Below are 16,044 nucleotides of genomic sequence, written 5' to 3'. Positions count from 1 at the left end.
CAAACCTGGTGTCCAGCAAGGTGGCCAGGAGGCTGTTGGAGCTGGCCCTGTCTAGTAAGGTTGGGTGGGGGGTGTCTGGTATAAAGGGCAGGGTATGCTGCGCGTGATTGGCTGAGCTCTGCCCTTGTAACTTCTTGGGCCCCCCAGGCGCAAGGACAACTCCAGGCCTCAGAGTGGAGAATGCATGTTTTTCAAAAACAAAAACAGTCCTCTGCCCCCTGCTGCCCAGTCCCATAGCCCGAGCTGGCCCAGGAGGAGCTCAAGCAGCCATGTTTCCAGGACCTCCCTCACACCAAGGCCTCAGAGGCTGAGCAAGGGGCAGGCACCAGGTCATCCCCTGATGACCCCACCCAGGCTCAGCAGTGGAGCTGCGGGTCCTGCAGGTGTTTCCAGAGCCCAATGCTGTCCTGGGGTCTGAGGGGCCGCACCAGCAGCAGGTCCCGGAGAGTGCAGGGGTCAGTTGTGCGGTCTGCTGGCCAGGCCGTGAGAAAGCCTCTGTGGGCCCTGGGCACCAGGCCCAGAGCACGGATGCACAGGCCAATGTAGACGTCGTTGAAGGGGAACGGTGCCACACGGGCTGCCGCCTGCAGCAGCCAGGGTGCCAGGCGCCCAGAGATGATGTAGCCACCCCCACTGGCGTAAGCTGGGTAGTCACCTTCAAAGAACGACCCAGGCACATAGAAGGGGCCTCCAGGTTTCCGGAGGGGCTTGGCCTGGGTAAAGACCTCACCCAGGTAGAGGACTCGAGCCGAGCTGGGTGGCAGGGTCCGTAGGTAGTCAAGCAGGGCAGGAGTGTGCACAAAGGCATCATCTTGTGCTTGTAGGATAAAGCTCACGCTGGGGCAGTGGTGGGCAAGCCAGGATAGCAGCAGCAGGTCCTTGAGTGTCTCATTGAAGGGAACATCCAAGAAGTCCCAGAGCAGCAGGTCACTATAACGGCGGCTCTCCCAGGCCACCAGCGGGCCTAGGTCAGGGCCTCCCTCGCCCACTGGAGACCCCAGAAGGAAGAGCAGCCGAATTCCAGGGGCGGGACTACCCCAGGTCTCCCTCACAGCCTGTCGTTCAGCAAAGTGCCCTGGTTCCGACTTGACAGCCAACAGCAGGTAGGGGATGTCGGTTTCCCCACAGCTGGGGACTTGGCCACTGTCACCTTCAGGCAGCCACCGAGGGAAGCTCCGGCAGGCTGCTGACAGCAAGAAGCGGCGAAGGTCCGTGGGGTAGGACGTGAAATCAGGTATTTCAGCGGCGGCAGCAGCTCCCCAAGCCCCACAGCCCCCCGTCTCAGTGCTGTCCCCACTGGGCAGAGCTCTCAACCGCCACTGTTGCTGGTTCCAGTAAGCTGAGGCCAGTGGGCCAGTCTGGCCCAGACGGGCTGAGAGGTTAGCCGGCAGGGTGGGCTCGGGACTGGCAGGCGTGAGGACCGGCAAGGTGCCCTGGGGTCCTGGGTAGGCCTTGCTCAGCTGAGACTCTGATGTCCACTCGATGTACACTTTGAGGCCCAGGAGCGTGAGCAGTGCTGACAGGCAGAGAAGGCACTTGGGGCAGCGCATGACCCAGCCCAGAGACGGTGGCTGCTGGAGCTGCACAGGAGTCACAGAGCGCTTTGGGGTTCAGGACGGGCCTTCACAGTCCCCACCAATCCCTGTGGTAGCCTCTTAGTCCCAGACCCTAGACTGGGCCCCCACCAAAGACCCAGCTCTTCCCTTTCCCTATTCCTGGACCTGGAATCACTGCTCCAATCCCATTCCAAAGGCTGCTCTTTTCGCTCAGCACAACCCCTTCCACTTGCCTGTTCCCCTCACCCCTATTCATCCCCCTCACCCGAAGTCAGGATCACTGGGGTCAGCTCCTTTGTGTTGCAGAAATCCAACCTCCTTTGCCCTACTTGTCCCCACCCTGGGGACTGGGGAGCCAGGGATCTGCTCCCTCCCCTTTACCTCTGGGCCTGGCTCTGGCGCCCCAGGTCTCTGGTCAGGCCCTTCTAGCTCCCTGCCTTGTGCTCTGGTCCGGCAGCTGTGGCTGTGTCGTTGTTCTCCAGCCCAGCCCGTCCGGAGGGGCGGGGCGGGGAGGGGAGGGGAGAAGGGAAGGCCCCAGGGGCCTGGGCGGTGCCGAGGAGGGGGGGGAAGAGGGTGGGGGAAGGAGCGGGAGAGCAGGAGGCTGACTTGAGAGATGGGGCTCTGGCATGTTGGAGCTGGTTTTCTGGTGAGAGGGGGAAAGGTGCAGGGTTGGCCATAGATACAGACTGCCCAGCCCGTCCAGAGGGGCACCGGGTGAGGCCTGGGAGAGAGTCTGAGAAAGGGTGAGACCAAGAGCCAGGCCTGAGCTGGGTGGTGTTGGAGTGGCCCAGGGACAGGCACAGTCCCCAAGTGGAAAAGCCTAAGGCACTGGTGCCTGATCACAGGAGGCATCAGAGAATGTACTGAGGTCAGCCTGCCAGAGGTAGTGCAAGTGGGGAGTGTTGCTACCCAGAGTCAGGGTTGGTGGGGGAAGGGGGCTGGTGAGGAGGAGAGACGGAGACCCTCAGGGGCAGGCAGAGAAGAGACTGGAGATGGGAGACTCAGGGATGCAGAGGAGAGCACTGCAGGAGAGAGGATGAGGAGAGAGAAATGGAGAGAGGTAAGAGGTGGACAGGAAGCCACTCCTTGTGGGGGAGAATGGATGGGAAGATTTAGAGAGGCAGGTGGAGGGGCTCAAATGTGGGCAGAGGAGGGAGTCTGTGAACAGAGCTGGAGCCAGGGAGGAATGGGTGAGGACCAGATGGAAAAAGGGCAGGCACAGAGGGAGTCTTGGACCACACCCACCCCCTACACATCCATCCCCTTTGCAGCCTGGCTGCCTGACCAGCAGGGCGGGAAGCCATTCCTAACCCAGCCCCCACTGCTGCCCTGCCCGAGATGCACAGGGACTTGGGAACACTCATGTCCAGCCCCCATGGGACATGAGAGGGTCTGCCTGTATTTACACTGATGCCCTCCCATGGTTTTTGCTATCTGGGGAGGCGGACAGGTGGAGCCTCCTCATCCCAGGCCGCCTGGAGCCTGGGGTGGCACCAAGCCTGGCCTGACCCTTCACCTGACTTGAAGTTGGGGACAACTGTCTTAGAGACCTTTAGCAGCACCTGATTATCTGTCCAGTGCTGATTGTCTCCTCCTAAGTTTGAATAATGGAGCCCATGGAACCAGTTGGAAGACAATGTGGAGGAAGTAGGGAATATTAGTGGAATAAAAACTAGTGGGAAATTACAACCAGGGGCTGGGGCCCAGGGCCTGGGCACCCATGGTGGGCATCCAAGCCCACATCCTCCAGGGCTGGGGGAGAGGGGTTCTGACCCCCTGAGCTCTCCTGGCTCAGCTAGGTACTCCTAGGACTGCAGAGGTTCTCCACAGGGGTCACACTGCCCCTCCTGGGGGTGTTTGCAAATTTTGGAGGGTACAATTTTAGTTGTTAAGTGCATTAGTCTGAGTCCAGTCAGGTGAGAAAGCACACCGCAGTGGGAACAGGGAAAGCTGAATATTAATGACTCAGACTTAAGAGGCACCTTCTTTTGGGAGGTGCCTTCTTTTGGAAGAGTTGGGGGTGGGCAAGATAATGCAGATCATTATCAACCAACCCAACATCCCCCCTAAGCCTTTGGACCCCTTCTGGCCTCTTGCCTCACTAACTGCAGGCCACTGTCGAGTCCAAGTCACCCATCCAAGAAAGCTGTTAGAACTCATTAAATCCAGAAGTTCTGGTAAGTACCTGTACCAGTGAACCCCGCCCCAGTTTACGTCCACCCTCACTGGTCTCACACCCTTCAAACCCACCCATATCCCCAGGTTTCTGGCTGTACGTGTATTTGAAAGTCTGGCAGTTCTTTCAGTGTACAAGCTGTTGTCTCCTGGGTTGTAGTGAATACCTGGATCCTGGGGCGTGCTGAGATCTGACCCCAGGTATTTATGGGATCCTTGGTACAGGGCACTAATATTCTATTAGGAAGGAAATTGGGGATTCAACCATCGTCAACCTGCAAACTTAAATGCTGCATTGTTCTTTCAGTACTACCAGCCCTGTGGCTAGAACTTTTGGGGGTCGTCCGGTTCTCAGGCTGTGACTTGGGCTGAGATGACAGACCTGAGCCTGTCCTTGTGTGTCTGTAAGCACTCCAGGGCGCTGCAAGGAACCTGTCCAAAGCCTACCTTCAGATGCTCCTTACTGTCACCAGGTTAAGTGCTGCAGCCAGAAGGGCTGCAGGGACACGGGCCTCAGCTGGCACCTCCGCACAGGAAACCTGTGATGACCTGACGTGAGGCTACTGAGTGCCATGGACTTTTCACACCTCACCCCCAAATCCCTCTCTGCGAGCCTATCTCCTGGAACACTCTCGATATCAATGCAGTATCAGTCTGGATCCAATCAGGGGAGGGAAAAAAACCACAGTAGTTTGAACAGGGAAAGTTTAATATAAAGAATTATTCACTTCAACAGCAAATTGCAATGACGAGGGATTCATTGGTAAGGTGCCTTGGAATCTACTGGAAATTCTGGGCTGTGGTAGAGTCATTCACAGGGAGGTACCCCAGTAGAGACACTCCTCTAGGCAACTGCTGGGCTGGGGCAGGGTGCCAGGGCAAGCTGTGACCGACCTCCTGGAACTGGAGAAGCTACAGGCACTGCAGGAGCCACGGAGTGACCTGGAACTCCTGAGATGTCTCTTGAGCGCCCCCTACTGACAAAACTTAGGGCAGTTAGTGAAGGAAAAACATTTCAAAGGCCCCAATCAGTTTTCACAGTGCAGACACAGAGTTGAATTTGACTTCAATAAGCCGGAATGCAAGAGGACTTGGAGTGCTACTGACCAGTGAGTGTGGGCTCGGGGCGCTGCACCCTGCGGTGAGCTGACCAGTCTGACATGGAACAGTCATCCCTACAGAATGCCAGGAGCACTCCCTGTATCAGGGTGTCACACCTAAATGGGGATAATCTGAGAGCAGTCTCGACACAGTAGTGGGCGATGCAGCTTCCTGGGGCTACTTGCAGCCGGGGGTCCTCACTGGCCCCAGGCCTGGAGGGGCAGGAGGAGGTTATATGGGAACGAGGAGAACTGTGTGGGAAGGGCTGCCTGACAGGATGACAGGAGCTGTGACCTGCAGCTAGGCCCCCACCGGGTAGGGACCACATACTGTCCCTGATCTGCTAGTGCCACTCCCCTCACCCCAGTCCAGCCCCCATGATGAGTGAGCCCAGCTGGAAGCCAGAAGGAGAGAAAACCCTAAGACACTCAACACAGCCCAGCTGAGATCCAACCAGATGGGGTGGGGGCCGTAGCCTACGCAGGGGTGGGGCTGGCTGCGTCCTGAGACTGCTCCTCCAGCCTCGACTTCAGGCCCTGGGCCCAGTCAGTCCCCAGAACCTCACAGTTGGGCAGCATCTCCTCCACCAGGATCTGAGTGAGGCCTGGGTTGGACACAGCAGGCAGGTCTGAGATGTCCAGCCTGCGGAGGTTCTGGAGGTGGTGGAGGCAGGCGAGGCCCCGTTCGGATACTCGGGGGCAACCTGCCAGCGAGAGCTCCTGCAGAGAGTCAGCCAGCTGGTAGAGACGGCTGAGACACCAGTCATCCACATGGGGACAGCGCTGCAGCGACAGGGACTGCAGCTCCTTCAGGGCCACTGTGAGGGGGACAGAGCGGATGGCACCGCAGCCTTTCTGGAGCCCACCACGAAAGGGAACATGCAGAGCCTTGCCCTTCTCTGCCTCACCCACCCCACTCACAGAGGTTGTCCAGGCCTTCATAGTTGATGGCACAGTCGCTGGCATCCACGGACTCCACAGGTACAGCCTGGAAATTCAACAACTCAAGAGACAAGGGGCGACGCCCACTGGACCGAATCCACTCCTTGCCCTGGAACCTGGAAAGCAGGGAGAAAAGGAGTGCCAGTGGGTACCCTGCCCGTCCCCAAGCCTCCAGCCGCTGGAGACCACTCTGCAGCCCCTTATTTTGTGTCCGCTCACGTGTTCTGTGGCCCTGTTCTAAGGCACGTAGGTCACATTAGATCCCCTGATAGTCCCATTGGAGTTGGACTGTTTGGCCAGCTTCATGTACCTGGAAACTCAGAGCTAGAGATACTACTGATAATGTGAGAGAAAAGAGCTACAATATATGAATCTTTGTATGAGCAAAAGTTGAGAGTTTCAGAAATGTACACCACTTCCAAGGAAGGTCCTGGAGGAGGTGCTCAAACAAAGTAAAAATTTTAGTTAGAATAAAGATGAGACGTAGATGAAGTCTACATACATTGTGCTTTTCAAAAAAGAAGGAAAAGCGGGGGGAATCCCCAGAGGTTGGAGGAAGAAGTAAGGGGGCCCTGGCTGGTGTGGCTCAGTGGACTAAGCACTGGCCTGCAAACCAAAGGGTTCTATTCCCAGTCAGGGCACATGACTGGGTTGCAGGCCAGGTCCCAAGTTGGGGGCATGTGAGAGGCAACCAATAGATGTTTCTCTCCCTCTCCTCCCTCTCTTCCCCTCTCCCTAAAAATAAATAAAATCTTGAAAAGAAAAAAAAAGAAGGGAGGAGGAAAAAGAAACTAGTATTTATTGAGCACATGTGTAGCCCCAGACCTGGCTACAAGTGTTTACACTGCAAAATGTGTTTGTAGATTAGATACAACTACCATTCCATTTTACAGATGACAAACCTGAAGCCTGGCACCAAGCCCCGAGCCACACAGCCAATGGAGGCGGCACAGACTTGGGGGACTCAGGGAAGCCTGCCTGACTGAAGAGCCTGAGGCTGAGATGATCTGTGGGGCCTCCCCCAACCCCCATTTTGACACCTTTGCTGTCATACTTGACTGCGCCTCCCTGCTTCAGGACGAAATAGGCACCTGCGACGTACGGGCCGTATCGCTCCTTGATGTAGGTGAAGGATCTGCCAAGAGAACAGTAGCTGAGGGTGAGGGCTGAGGAGCACCACACCCATTGCCATGCCCCAGTCGAGGGTCGGAGTCCACAGCATCAGGACCGACAGACAGACAGACAGAGTCAGGCTGCAAATATTTACTGAGTGCCTATTAAGCTGGGCACCCAGGGGGGCGGGACAGTGGTCACCAAGGCAGATAACTGTCCCTGCCCTTCTGAAGTTATTTTTATGGGGAGAAACAAACTAGGAAATAAAAGTGAATTTCAGACAGTATCAATTTCAGGATGAAAATGTAACACGGATCGAGTGGCTTGCGTCAGGGGTGGGAATGGAGGTGGATCTGGTTTGGCTGAGAAGAAAAACTTCTTGGAGGAGGTGACATGAGAGGGCAGGGAGCTGAGTGGTGGGAAGGAATGAAGAGGGGAAGGCAAAAGCCTGCCAGGCCAAAGAACAGCCAGTGCAAGACTCGGAGGCTCAAGCCCTGGCTGCTGTGGCTCAGTGGATTGAGCGCTGGCCTGCGAACTGCAAGGTCACCAGTTCTATTCCCAGTCAGGGCACACGCCTGGGCTGCAAGCCGGATCCCCAGTAGAGGGGTGTGTGAGAGGGTACCGATGGATGTTTCTCTTGCACACTGATGTTCCTCTCCTTCTCTTTCTCCCTCCCTTCCCCCCTCTCTAAAAATAAGTAAAAACTGCCCTGGCAGGTATAGCTCAGTGGATTGAACGTGGGCCTTCAAACCAAAGGATCGAGGTTCGATTCCCATGCCTGGGTTGGAAGCCAGTTCCTAGCAGGGGACACAGGAGAGGCAACCATACATTGGTATTTCTCTCCCTCTCTCCTTCCCTTCCCCTCTAAAGATAAATAAAATATTTAAATAAGTAAAAACTTAAAAAAGACTCAGGATGGTTGAACAAACAGCAATGAAGATGCCATGCTGCAGGGATGCGGGGAGTGCCTGGTAGGCCTCTCAAAGCTCAGCACATAGCAGGTTTTAGGCTTTGGAGTTTGGCTTTTGTTTTCGTTGAAACTGGAAACCAAACATTTGAGGGTTTCAAACATGGTGGTAATGCTCTCTATTTTACTTTCTTAAGAGCTCTTTTGAGTACTTCGTAAAGTATTTAATAGACTACAGGAGGAAGAAAGTGACCAGTTAGGTTACGGCAGTAATCCAACCATAAAAGGGAGGGGCTCAGTCCTACCTACAAACAGTGAAGGAGGTAAGAAGTGGTCAAATATGGGATAGTCTAGTAGTTCATCGGTGGACCAGATGCAGAAGTCAGAGAAACAAAGACAGGAATCAGGGATGACTTCTTGGAATTTGGTCTGAACAACTGGGTGGGGAGTGGTGCTGTTTACTGTGATGGGGAAGGCTTGGGGGGGAGCAGACTTTTTGGGGCGGCGGAAATCAGAGTTCACTGTAAACTATGTTAGGTCTGAGGTGGCAGCTAGACCAAGAGGAGATGGTGGGCAGCAGGTTGCCTATATGAACTGGAGTTCTTGGAAAGGGTATGAGCTAGAGATGAAGATGTAAGTCGGCATGGCCAGCATTGGAAGCCACAGGGCTACTTGGGAGTGGCAAGGGCGAGGTCGGCACTCTGACCAGTGAGGCCAGAGCCACAAGGTCTTGCAGGCCAGGGGGTTCTCACCGGTTTTCCTGGTGTACCTTTGACAGCTGCTTTTGGAGCAAGTACTCCCGCAGAGCCTCCACATCATAGAAGCGGTCAGCCAGGAACTGGAGCAGCCTTCTCCCCTTCCTCTGATTTCCCTCTGGGGCCACTGCACTGCTCAGACCACGGATGCCCTTGGTAACCCCACTCCACACCGGGGGCACCAGGTTCAAGGACTGGGGATGAAGAGAGGAGAGGCTGAGCCTGGAGAGCCTTCTATGTGAGAGCTGCACCCCTCTGTTCTGTTCTTAGTCTGTGAACTCACCTCCCCCCAGCCCAGTGCTTCCTGATTCACTAAATTCTCCTTTCAGAACTTCCTAATTCTACATTTGGGATTCCCAACTTTCCCTCCATGTATCCCCCAATTCTTCCCCTTAAGTAGCCCTAAATTCTCTCTTTGATTTACCCAAACTGTCTTGGGTTTCCCAAATTCTCTTTTTTTTTTTTTAATTTTATTTATTTATCTTTAGAGGGGAAGGAGAGAGAGAATGAAACATCAATGTATGGTTGCCTTTTGTGCATCCCCTGCTGGGAGTTGGCCTGCAGGGAACTGGACTACAACCCAGGCATGTGCCCTGACTGGGAATCGAACCGCGATCCTCTGGTTCGCAGGCCCGTGCTCAATCCACTGAGCTACACCAGCCAGGGCTCAAATTCTCTTCCTGTCCCCCTCAATCCTTATTTTCTCTTAAAATCTCCATGATCTGACCTCTTAATTTCCCACAAATTCTCCCCTTAATTTTACCCAATTCTCTCTGGAGTCTTCTTGAATAACCTATTTCTTTCCCCCAAATATAATCTCAATTTCTTTCCAAATCACCCTTAACTTACCTCATAAAACCCTCAAACTCTTCCTTCGACTTCCCCCCAGTCTTACCTTAGTTTGCCCCAATTTTTCCTATAATCAAAATTGTCTTCCCCCAATCCTACTTGCCCTCAAAATTCCTTGTAAGCTCCCAAACTCTTACTTTAATTTTCTCTAAGTTCATTCCTGAGTTTACCCAATTCTTCCTAAAAGCCTCTCCATGATTGCTGCAAATTTTCCCCTTAATGCCCCCCACGTTCGTTCCTTGGAACTACCAAATTTACCTGTTGGTGCTCCTGCCCCCATAATCACTGTGGTTTTCCATCAAAATTCCCATGAGCTTCCCTCACCTGCATCCTTCGGCATCCTCCACTTGGCCCCGGCCAATGCCTTCCCAGCCCTCTTTCCCTTGCAAGTCCCACTCTCGCCTGCCATCCGCTCCTTTAGCTCGCAGTCCAATCCCTCCCTCTGATTAGCTGGGTGCGCCAGCATCCCAACGCACTCCCTGCTTCCGAATTGGTTCCTCTCTGCGAAATGCCCGCCCCCCTCTCCCTCGCTGAAGCTTCTCAGTAGCCTGCCACCCGCACGCGTCCTTCCAGGGCCAGAGGAGCTACGATTTCTACGCTGCTAGCGGGAGGCCCGGGAACGGAAACCTCCAGCAGCTTCGCTACTAATCCCTGCGCGCTGACAGAGGCCCCGAAGGCAGGGGCAGCAAGGTGGCCTTCAATTTGGGAACTCTAGGAACTCCGGTCACCTACCGCCCTGGGCGCCGCCATCTCCTTGGGATTACATAACCGGAAGGGGCCGGTCTTTTCTCGTCCCACCCACTTGGCCCTGTCTTTGCCGTCTTTTTTTTTTTTAAATGGTCGCACCTTCGTCTTAAAGGCGCACGCGCTTCAAGTGCGCCTTTAAGTACTGTGACCGGATTTAGGGATTTCTCCAACTACCTTTTCTGTAGGCCTTATAATGGGTCTCTAGGCTTTCCCTAGGAAAGGGTGAGCAGTCCTTCCAGTTTGATTACTTTCCTTTCCTCTGACTGCAGTCACAGCTCCCTGGAGCTTCCCTGTTCTCCAGCTCTCACTAGCTACCTCCTTACAAAAAGCGTACTAGCATTTTTTTCCCCCGGAAAAGAAAAAGGTAGAGTGGGTGGCAAGGTTAGCCTTCAGGGTAAGAGATGGAGGTAAATTCTCAAGATTAGTGCTGTGTTTGTGATTTTAGTTTAGAGTTCAAGACTAGATCTCAGAGTGAAGATTCAATGTGAAATAAATATTCCAGGCAAGCAGAGGATGGATAAGAAAAAATGAATCAGCAAGATAATTTCAGATAGTATTTGATAAGAGGCAAATAAAACTCAGTGACACAATAGAGTAACCAAGTAACACAAATGACTGCGGTATGGGGCCATTGGGAAAAGCCTCTCTGAGGAGATCACATTTAGGAGGAAACTCTCCAGGCAGCGGTAACAGCCAGTGCAAGGGCCCAGAGGTGGACGCCATCTTGCAGAGAGAGGTAGAAGCCTGGGTCAGAGAGGTGGGCAGGGGGCTGACTGTGCAGGCCTGGTAGGAGTTTATTGCATTCACAGGACAGTGTCATTTGATTTAGATGTTGTAAAGATCATTTCTGCCAGGCTGAAAACAGATCCTATAGGGCAAGGGTGGAAGCAGGGGGGCAATAATGAGGCCACAGGAATCATCCAGACCAGAGATGAATGGGGACGGGAGCAGAGATGGGGCAAAGGAAATGGTGAGAGGTGCTCAGATGATGAGTTTGTTTGGAAGGCTGAGCCGACAGCTGGAGAAACTAAAAAGATGCTGATGCCACTGATAGAGATGGGGAAACTGGGGGAGCGGCAGGTGTTTGGACAGACAGGTGTGGTAGGCTGAAAACGCCCCCCTCCCCTGCACCAGTGTCCTCATTCTGATCCCTGGAAACTGACTATGTTACTTTCTATGGTATACAGAAGGTGTGTTTAAGGTAATAATCTTAAAATGGGGAAATTATCCTGGGTAATTAGAGTAGGCCCAGTGTAACCACAAGGGTATTATAAAATGGAGGCTGCCCTGGCTGGTGTCGCTCAGTGGATTGAGCACTGGCCTGCAAACTGGAGGAACACGGTTCGATTCCCAATCAGGGCACATGCCTGGATTGCAGGCCAGCTCCCAGCAGGGGACGCAGGAGAGGCAACCATACATTGATATTTCTCTCCCTCTCTCCTTCCCTTCCCTCTAAAGATAAATAAATAAAATCTTTTAAAAAATAAAATAAAATGGAGGCTGGAGCGTCCTAAAGATAGGGGTAATGCAAGGAGGGGGCTATGAGCCAAGGAATTCAGTGGCCTTTGTAAACTTGGGCAAGGGTGGGAAATACATTCTCCCCTAGGACCCTCAGAAGGAACCCAGCCCTGTGAACCCACTTGAGGCTTCTGACCCCTAGGGCTGTAAGAGAATAACTTGATGCTGTTTTAAGCTACCAACTTTGTGGCAATTTGTTACAGTAGCTCCGCAAAACTAGTAGTGCTATGGGTCCCAATTAAGAATTGTGCTTTGACCATATTCATGTTGAGACATCCAGGTGGAGAAGCCCAGGAGGGAGGTCAGGACTGGAGTCAGGGGCTTAGGAGTCCTTGACAGGTTGATGGAATTTGAACCTCCAGTCCCAACCGAGGGAGGTCTGCAGTGTGTTCCAACCTCTTCCCTGGCAGAGCCCAGTACTCAATAGTGATAATGTCTCTGGGCAAATCTAGAGTCAACAGCATTGGCTGCTTGGTGTAAGGCAGCAGCCTGGACACTGAGACACCCCAGCTGAGGGATCACTCTCTTGGAAGCTGCTCCTGACTCCTCAGGCACGCTGGTTGGGAAGCCCTGGGATGGGCGGAGTGGAGAAAGGCAAAACCAAGCTCAGGGTTGAGGGTGAGTGGAGGGTAGGACCCAGAAGGCCAGACAGGAGGAGGCCAGGCATCAATAGACACAAAACACAGGAAGGGGTTAGTCCTGAGAGGGGGCAGGGAGGGGTAGAGTCACACCCTGTGAGCAGAGTTGAAGACAGACTTCAGAAAGAAAAAATGCAGATTCCCGCTGGAGAATGGACTTTGGGATGCCATGTCAGGTCCCCCCACCCCCCTTCCATTGCCCTTTAGTCCCCCCACCCCCAGATTCCCAGGGGGCTGGGTCATTCTGGACCTTGAAACTTCCTGCTCCTGGGAGCCACAGCTCAGAGATTATGGAGCTGTGGAGGCAGCTGAGGCAGGCTGGACTGCTGCCCCCAGGGCTGGGCTCACCCCCCAGGGCCTTGAGGGATGTCCCCCCATCAAGGAGAGCTGGCCAGACCCTTGTGTTTCCACAGGCACACACTGAAGGCGCTAGGGAGAGTTTGCTGTGGATCTGGGAGGAGCTGGTGAGTAGGGGCTTTGAGGGACAAGAGGTAGAGTGTGGGGTGAGAACTGAATGAATGAATGGAATGCATGGAAATATAATGGGCCAGAGATTGAGGGACAAAATTGAGAGGCATGAATAGAGAAATAGAGGCAGAGACAGACAGCGAGAGAGCTAGAGAGAAAGGAGAGAGAGACAGAGACATAGATAGACCCGAAGAGTAGAGACGGGAATACAGACAGAAACAGAGAGACCCAGCAAGAGAGACAGAGATGGAAATGAGATCGAGAATAGCAACAAAGACAGGGAAACTGAGATTAAGTATGAAAGACAGAGAGACGGAGAGAAAGGCAGAAAAATAGAGACAGAGAAAGACAGGGGAAGACATAGACACAGGTGGAGACAGGGAGGTAGATAACATAAGAGGGAAACAAGAGAAAGATAGTAAGAATCAGACACACTCACACACAGATGTAGACACCATGAGGGACAGTGAAATGGAGAGACAGAGAGAGAGAGAGAGATCAAGAGACACTGTGAGAAGCAGAATGGCAGTGAGGACCCAGGGACACAGACAGAACCTGCCCAGGAACACGTTACAGGTAGTAAGGTGACTGGTATAGGGGCCACTGCAATGGGATTTTGCAGTAGAAGAGACAGATCGGGCTCGACTCCAAGTAAAGCATGGGCGAGTGGAAACTTACAGCCTGGGAGCAGCTGAGGGTCAGTAGATGGAAAGTTACATCAGCTGGAAGGGGGGTTTGGGGGTAAACTGACTCAGCAGGATTCCTGTGGAAGGCAGGCCAGGATGATCAGACATCCGCCCGTGGGCGGGGAGGCATGAAGAACCTGATTAGATAAGATATGGAGAGCGTTCTGGTGTGGAGGATGGGGATTCTTGTTAAAAGTGAATTTCGCAAGGAGGTGCACAGATGGGCTTAGGAAAAGGTTCAGGAGCCTGACTAAAGTTCCGTCAAACAAAGGGTCTTTGTCAGGTTTTGAGCTGAGACCTACTCCCACTCAGGTGGTGGTGGTGGTGCACTCTCTGGAGTGCAATGTCCATGCCCCACTTCTCTCTGGCAGGGGAACCTCCGCAGAGTGGACATCCAGCTGCTGGGCCAGCTGTGTAGCCTGGGACTGGAGATGGGGGTGCTTCAGGAGGAGCTGGTTGTCAAGCTGGAAGGGGAAGATGAGACCCTCAAGGAAGAGGAGGAGGATGAAGAGCCTGAGGGGAAACAAGAGGAAGGACGTCTGGGGGTCTCCGGTTCAGTCCCAGGCTACTGCCTGCCAGACTTCGAGATGACTATCTGAGGCCAGCGTGTTTCCCATGGGCATGTGGAATGTTATGCAAATTTATGTAAAAGAGGGGTGATTTGCTGGTCAGGTCAACCTGCAAATGTTGATTTGGAATCAACACATGCTCCTGAGCAAGTGCTTTCTCTGACACAAAACATGTGTGATGAGATTGGGGATTGGCCCGTGAGCTGTGGGCATGTTGAGGACGAGGTGGGAAGCCTGCAGGGTGACTGTAGGTGTATTTGCAGGTGAGCTGCGGGAGTGTTGCAGGGGCGGTGAGGGTCTTTGCAAGTTGAATGGAAATTCTTGCAGCTGAGGTTTTAGATCAAGGCCCTCCACTGGCCCCACGTAGCATTTGAAATTCGCTAGCCCTAACTGAGGGGCATACCAAGTGTAACACATGCTAAATAATGAACTTTCAAAGACTTAATATGATAGCAAGAATATGAAACATTTCAAGAATCTTAAAAATTAATTACATATTGAAATAATATTTGAAGTATATTGTGATAAAATATTACTAAAACGAATTTTACTTGTTTATTTAAGATTTTGTGATGGTAAAGTGTACGTTAAAATGAACCATTTTAATTATTGCCAAGTGTACAGATCAGTAGTGTCAAGTACATTCCCACTCTTGGGCAACCATCACCACCATCCATCTCTAGAGCTCATTCACTCTTGCAGAACAGAAACTGTACCCATTAGCCCTGGCTGGTGTAGCTCAGTGGATTGAGCGCGGGCCTGTGAATCACACGATCGTGGTTCGATTCCCAGTCAGGGCACGTGCCTGGGTTGCAGGCCAGTTCCCAGCGGGGGACTCATGAAAGGCAGCCATACACTGATATTTCTCTCCTTCTCTCCTTCCCTTCCTCTCTAAAGATAAATAAATAAAATCTTAAAAAAAAAAAAAGAAACTGTACTCATTAAACAGCTCTCTACGTTCCCCTTCCACCAGCTCCGGCAACCTCCATTCTACTTTGTGTCTTTATGAATTTGACTACGGTAGGAACCTCATGTAAGTGGGATTGTTGGCATACGTAGTTAGCTAGTTATTAATAAAGAGGGAGAACAAAGGAAATCAGACATTGAGCTTAATAAACTAGGGAGATGAATCAAATATTTGCCCTGCTTCTAGTAGGAAGCTACAGCTTTCACAGACTGTTTATACACTCCAAGAACCTGCTGCCCGGAGTGAAGCAGGCAGGAAAGCCTCCCGGGGTGGGGTGGGGGGGCTGCCCCTAGTACCCTTATCAGATGGAGGTGGAGGGCAAATTCCTCTGCTGGAATGTAGTAGTAAAATGTAGTAGTAAAAATGAATGTAGTAGTAAAAATGAGATGACGTAACAGAACTTTTAAGCATTTGCAATAGAAGCCAAAATGGCAACACGAAGGGGAGGAATCTAGCCTGGGAAAATCTGGGAAGAGAATTGGATTTGATAAGGGATTTAGAAGCTGGTTAAGGGGAGGGCCCAACTCAGGCTTGGGCAGAATTAGGGATTTGGTTGGTGGGTTTGAATTGCACCTTGATTGTCACCGAAAGCCAGGAAACAGTATGCAGGGTTATCAAAAATCTTGGGATAGCTGCTGCCTGAGCCTGTGCTCTCTCTGCATTCCTGGTGGTATATCGGTTCCCTTACCACAATAAAATCACTTAGGTTAAACTACTCCATGCCCATGCCCATGCCCTTTGAAGTTCCTTTGTTGCAACACTGCAAAACAGCCCACTTTCACCAGCAACGAGATCGTATTGTATTTGTACTTTTGTGTCCAGCTTACTTCCATCAGCATAATGTCTTTAAGATTCATCCATGTTGGGCCCTGGCTGGTATAGCTCAGTGGATTGAGCGCGGGTCTGTGAACCACACGATCACGGTTTGATTCCCAGTCAGGGCACATGCCTGGGTTGCAAGCCAGTTCCCAGCAGGGGACTCACGAGAGGCAACCATACATTGGTATTTCTCTCCTTCTCTCCTTCCCTTCCCCTCTAAAGATAAATAAATAAA

General features: G+C 52.6%; 3 protein-coding genes across 7 annotated transcripts; 1 reads left to right on the top strand and 2 right to left on the bottom strand.

Moving 5' to 3' along the window:
- Positions 1 to 168: 168 nt before the first annotated feature.
- Positions 169 to 2,061, bottom strand: B3GNT8 (UDP-GlcNAc:betaGal beta-1,3-N-acetylglucosaminyltransferase 8). Its single transcript, XM_037039002.1, has one exon. It carries the CDS (start codon positions 1,548 to 1,550, stop codon positions 357 to 359), a length of 1,194 nt encoding a protein of 397 aa, XP_036894897.1. The 5' UTR covers positions 1,551 to 2,061; the 3' UTR covers positions 169 to 356.
- Positions 2,062 to 4,419: 2,358 nt separating this feature from the next.
- On the bottom strand, positions 4,420 to 10,169 carry DMAC2 (distal membrane arm assembly component 2). Of its 5 annotated transcripts, none has more exons than XM_037038994.1 (5): positions 10,130 to 10,169; positions 8,546 to 8,742; positions 6,828 to 6,908; positions 5,753 to 5,889; positions 4,420 to 5,649 (listed from the first exon to the last, which is right to left on the bottom strand). In XM_037038994.1, the coding sequence occupies exons 1-5, from the start codon at positions 10,145 to 10,147 to the stop codon at positions 5,309 to 5,311; spliced, it is 774 nt and encodes a 257-aa protein (XP_036894889.1). In that variant the 5' UTR covers positions 10,148 to 10,169; the 3' UTR covers positions 4,420 to 5,308. The 5 variants fall into 5 exon arrangements, with proteins under 5 accessions (XP_036894889.1, XP_036894890.1, XP_036894891.1 ...); XM_037038995.1 differs by lacking the exon at positions 10,130 to 10,169 and adding an exon at positions 9,722 to 9,835; XM_037038997.1 differs by having other exon boundaries at positions 5,362 to 5,485; positions 5,749 to 5,889.
- A 2,158-nt stretch (positions 10,170 to 12,327) lies between these two features.
- ERICH4 (glutamate rich 4) lies at positions 12,328 to 14,548 on the top strand. Its single transcript, XM_037038957.1, has 2 exons — positions 12,328 to 12,764; positions 13,826 to 14,548. The coding sequence occupies exons 1-2, from the start codon at positions 12,453 to 12,455 to the stop codon at positions 14,051 to 14,053; spliced, it is 540 nt and encodes a 179-aa protein (XP_036894852.1). The 5' UTR covers positions 12,328 to 12,452; the 3' UTR covers positions 14,054 to 14,548.
- Positions 14,549 to 16,044: the final 1,496 nt, after the last annotated feature.

This window comes from Sturnira hondurensis, unplaced genomic scaffold (genome assembly GCF_014824575.4).
Source record: "Sturnira hondurensis isolate 20B ecotype Veracruz unplaced genomic scaffold, ASM1482457v3 Scaffold0024912, whole genome shotgun sequence".
Lineage (NCBI taxonomy): Eukaryota > Metazoa > Chordata > Mammalia > Chiroptera > Phyllostomidae > Sturnira > Sturnira hondurensis.
This window is presented reverse-complemented; position numbering and strand designations above follow the sequence as displayed.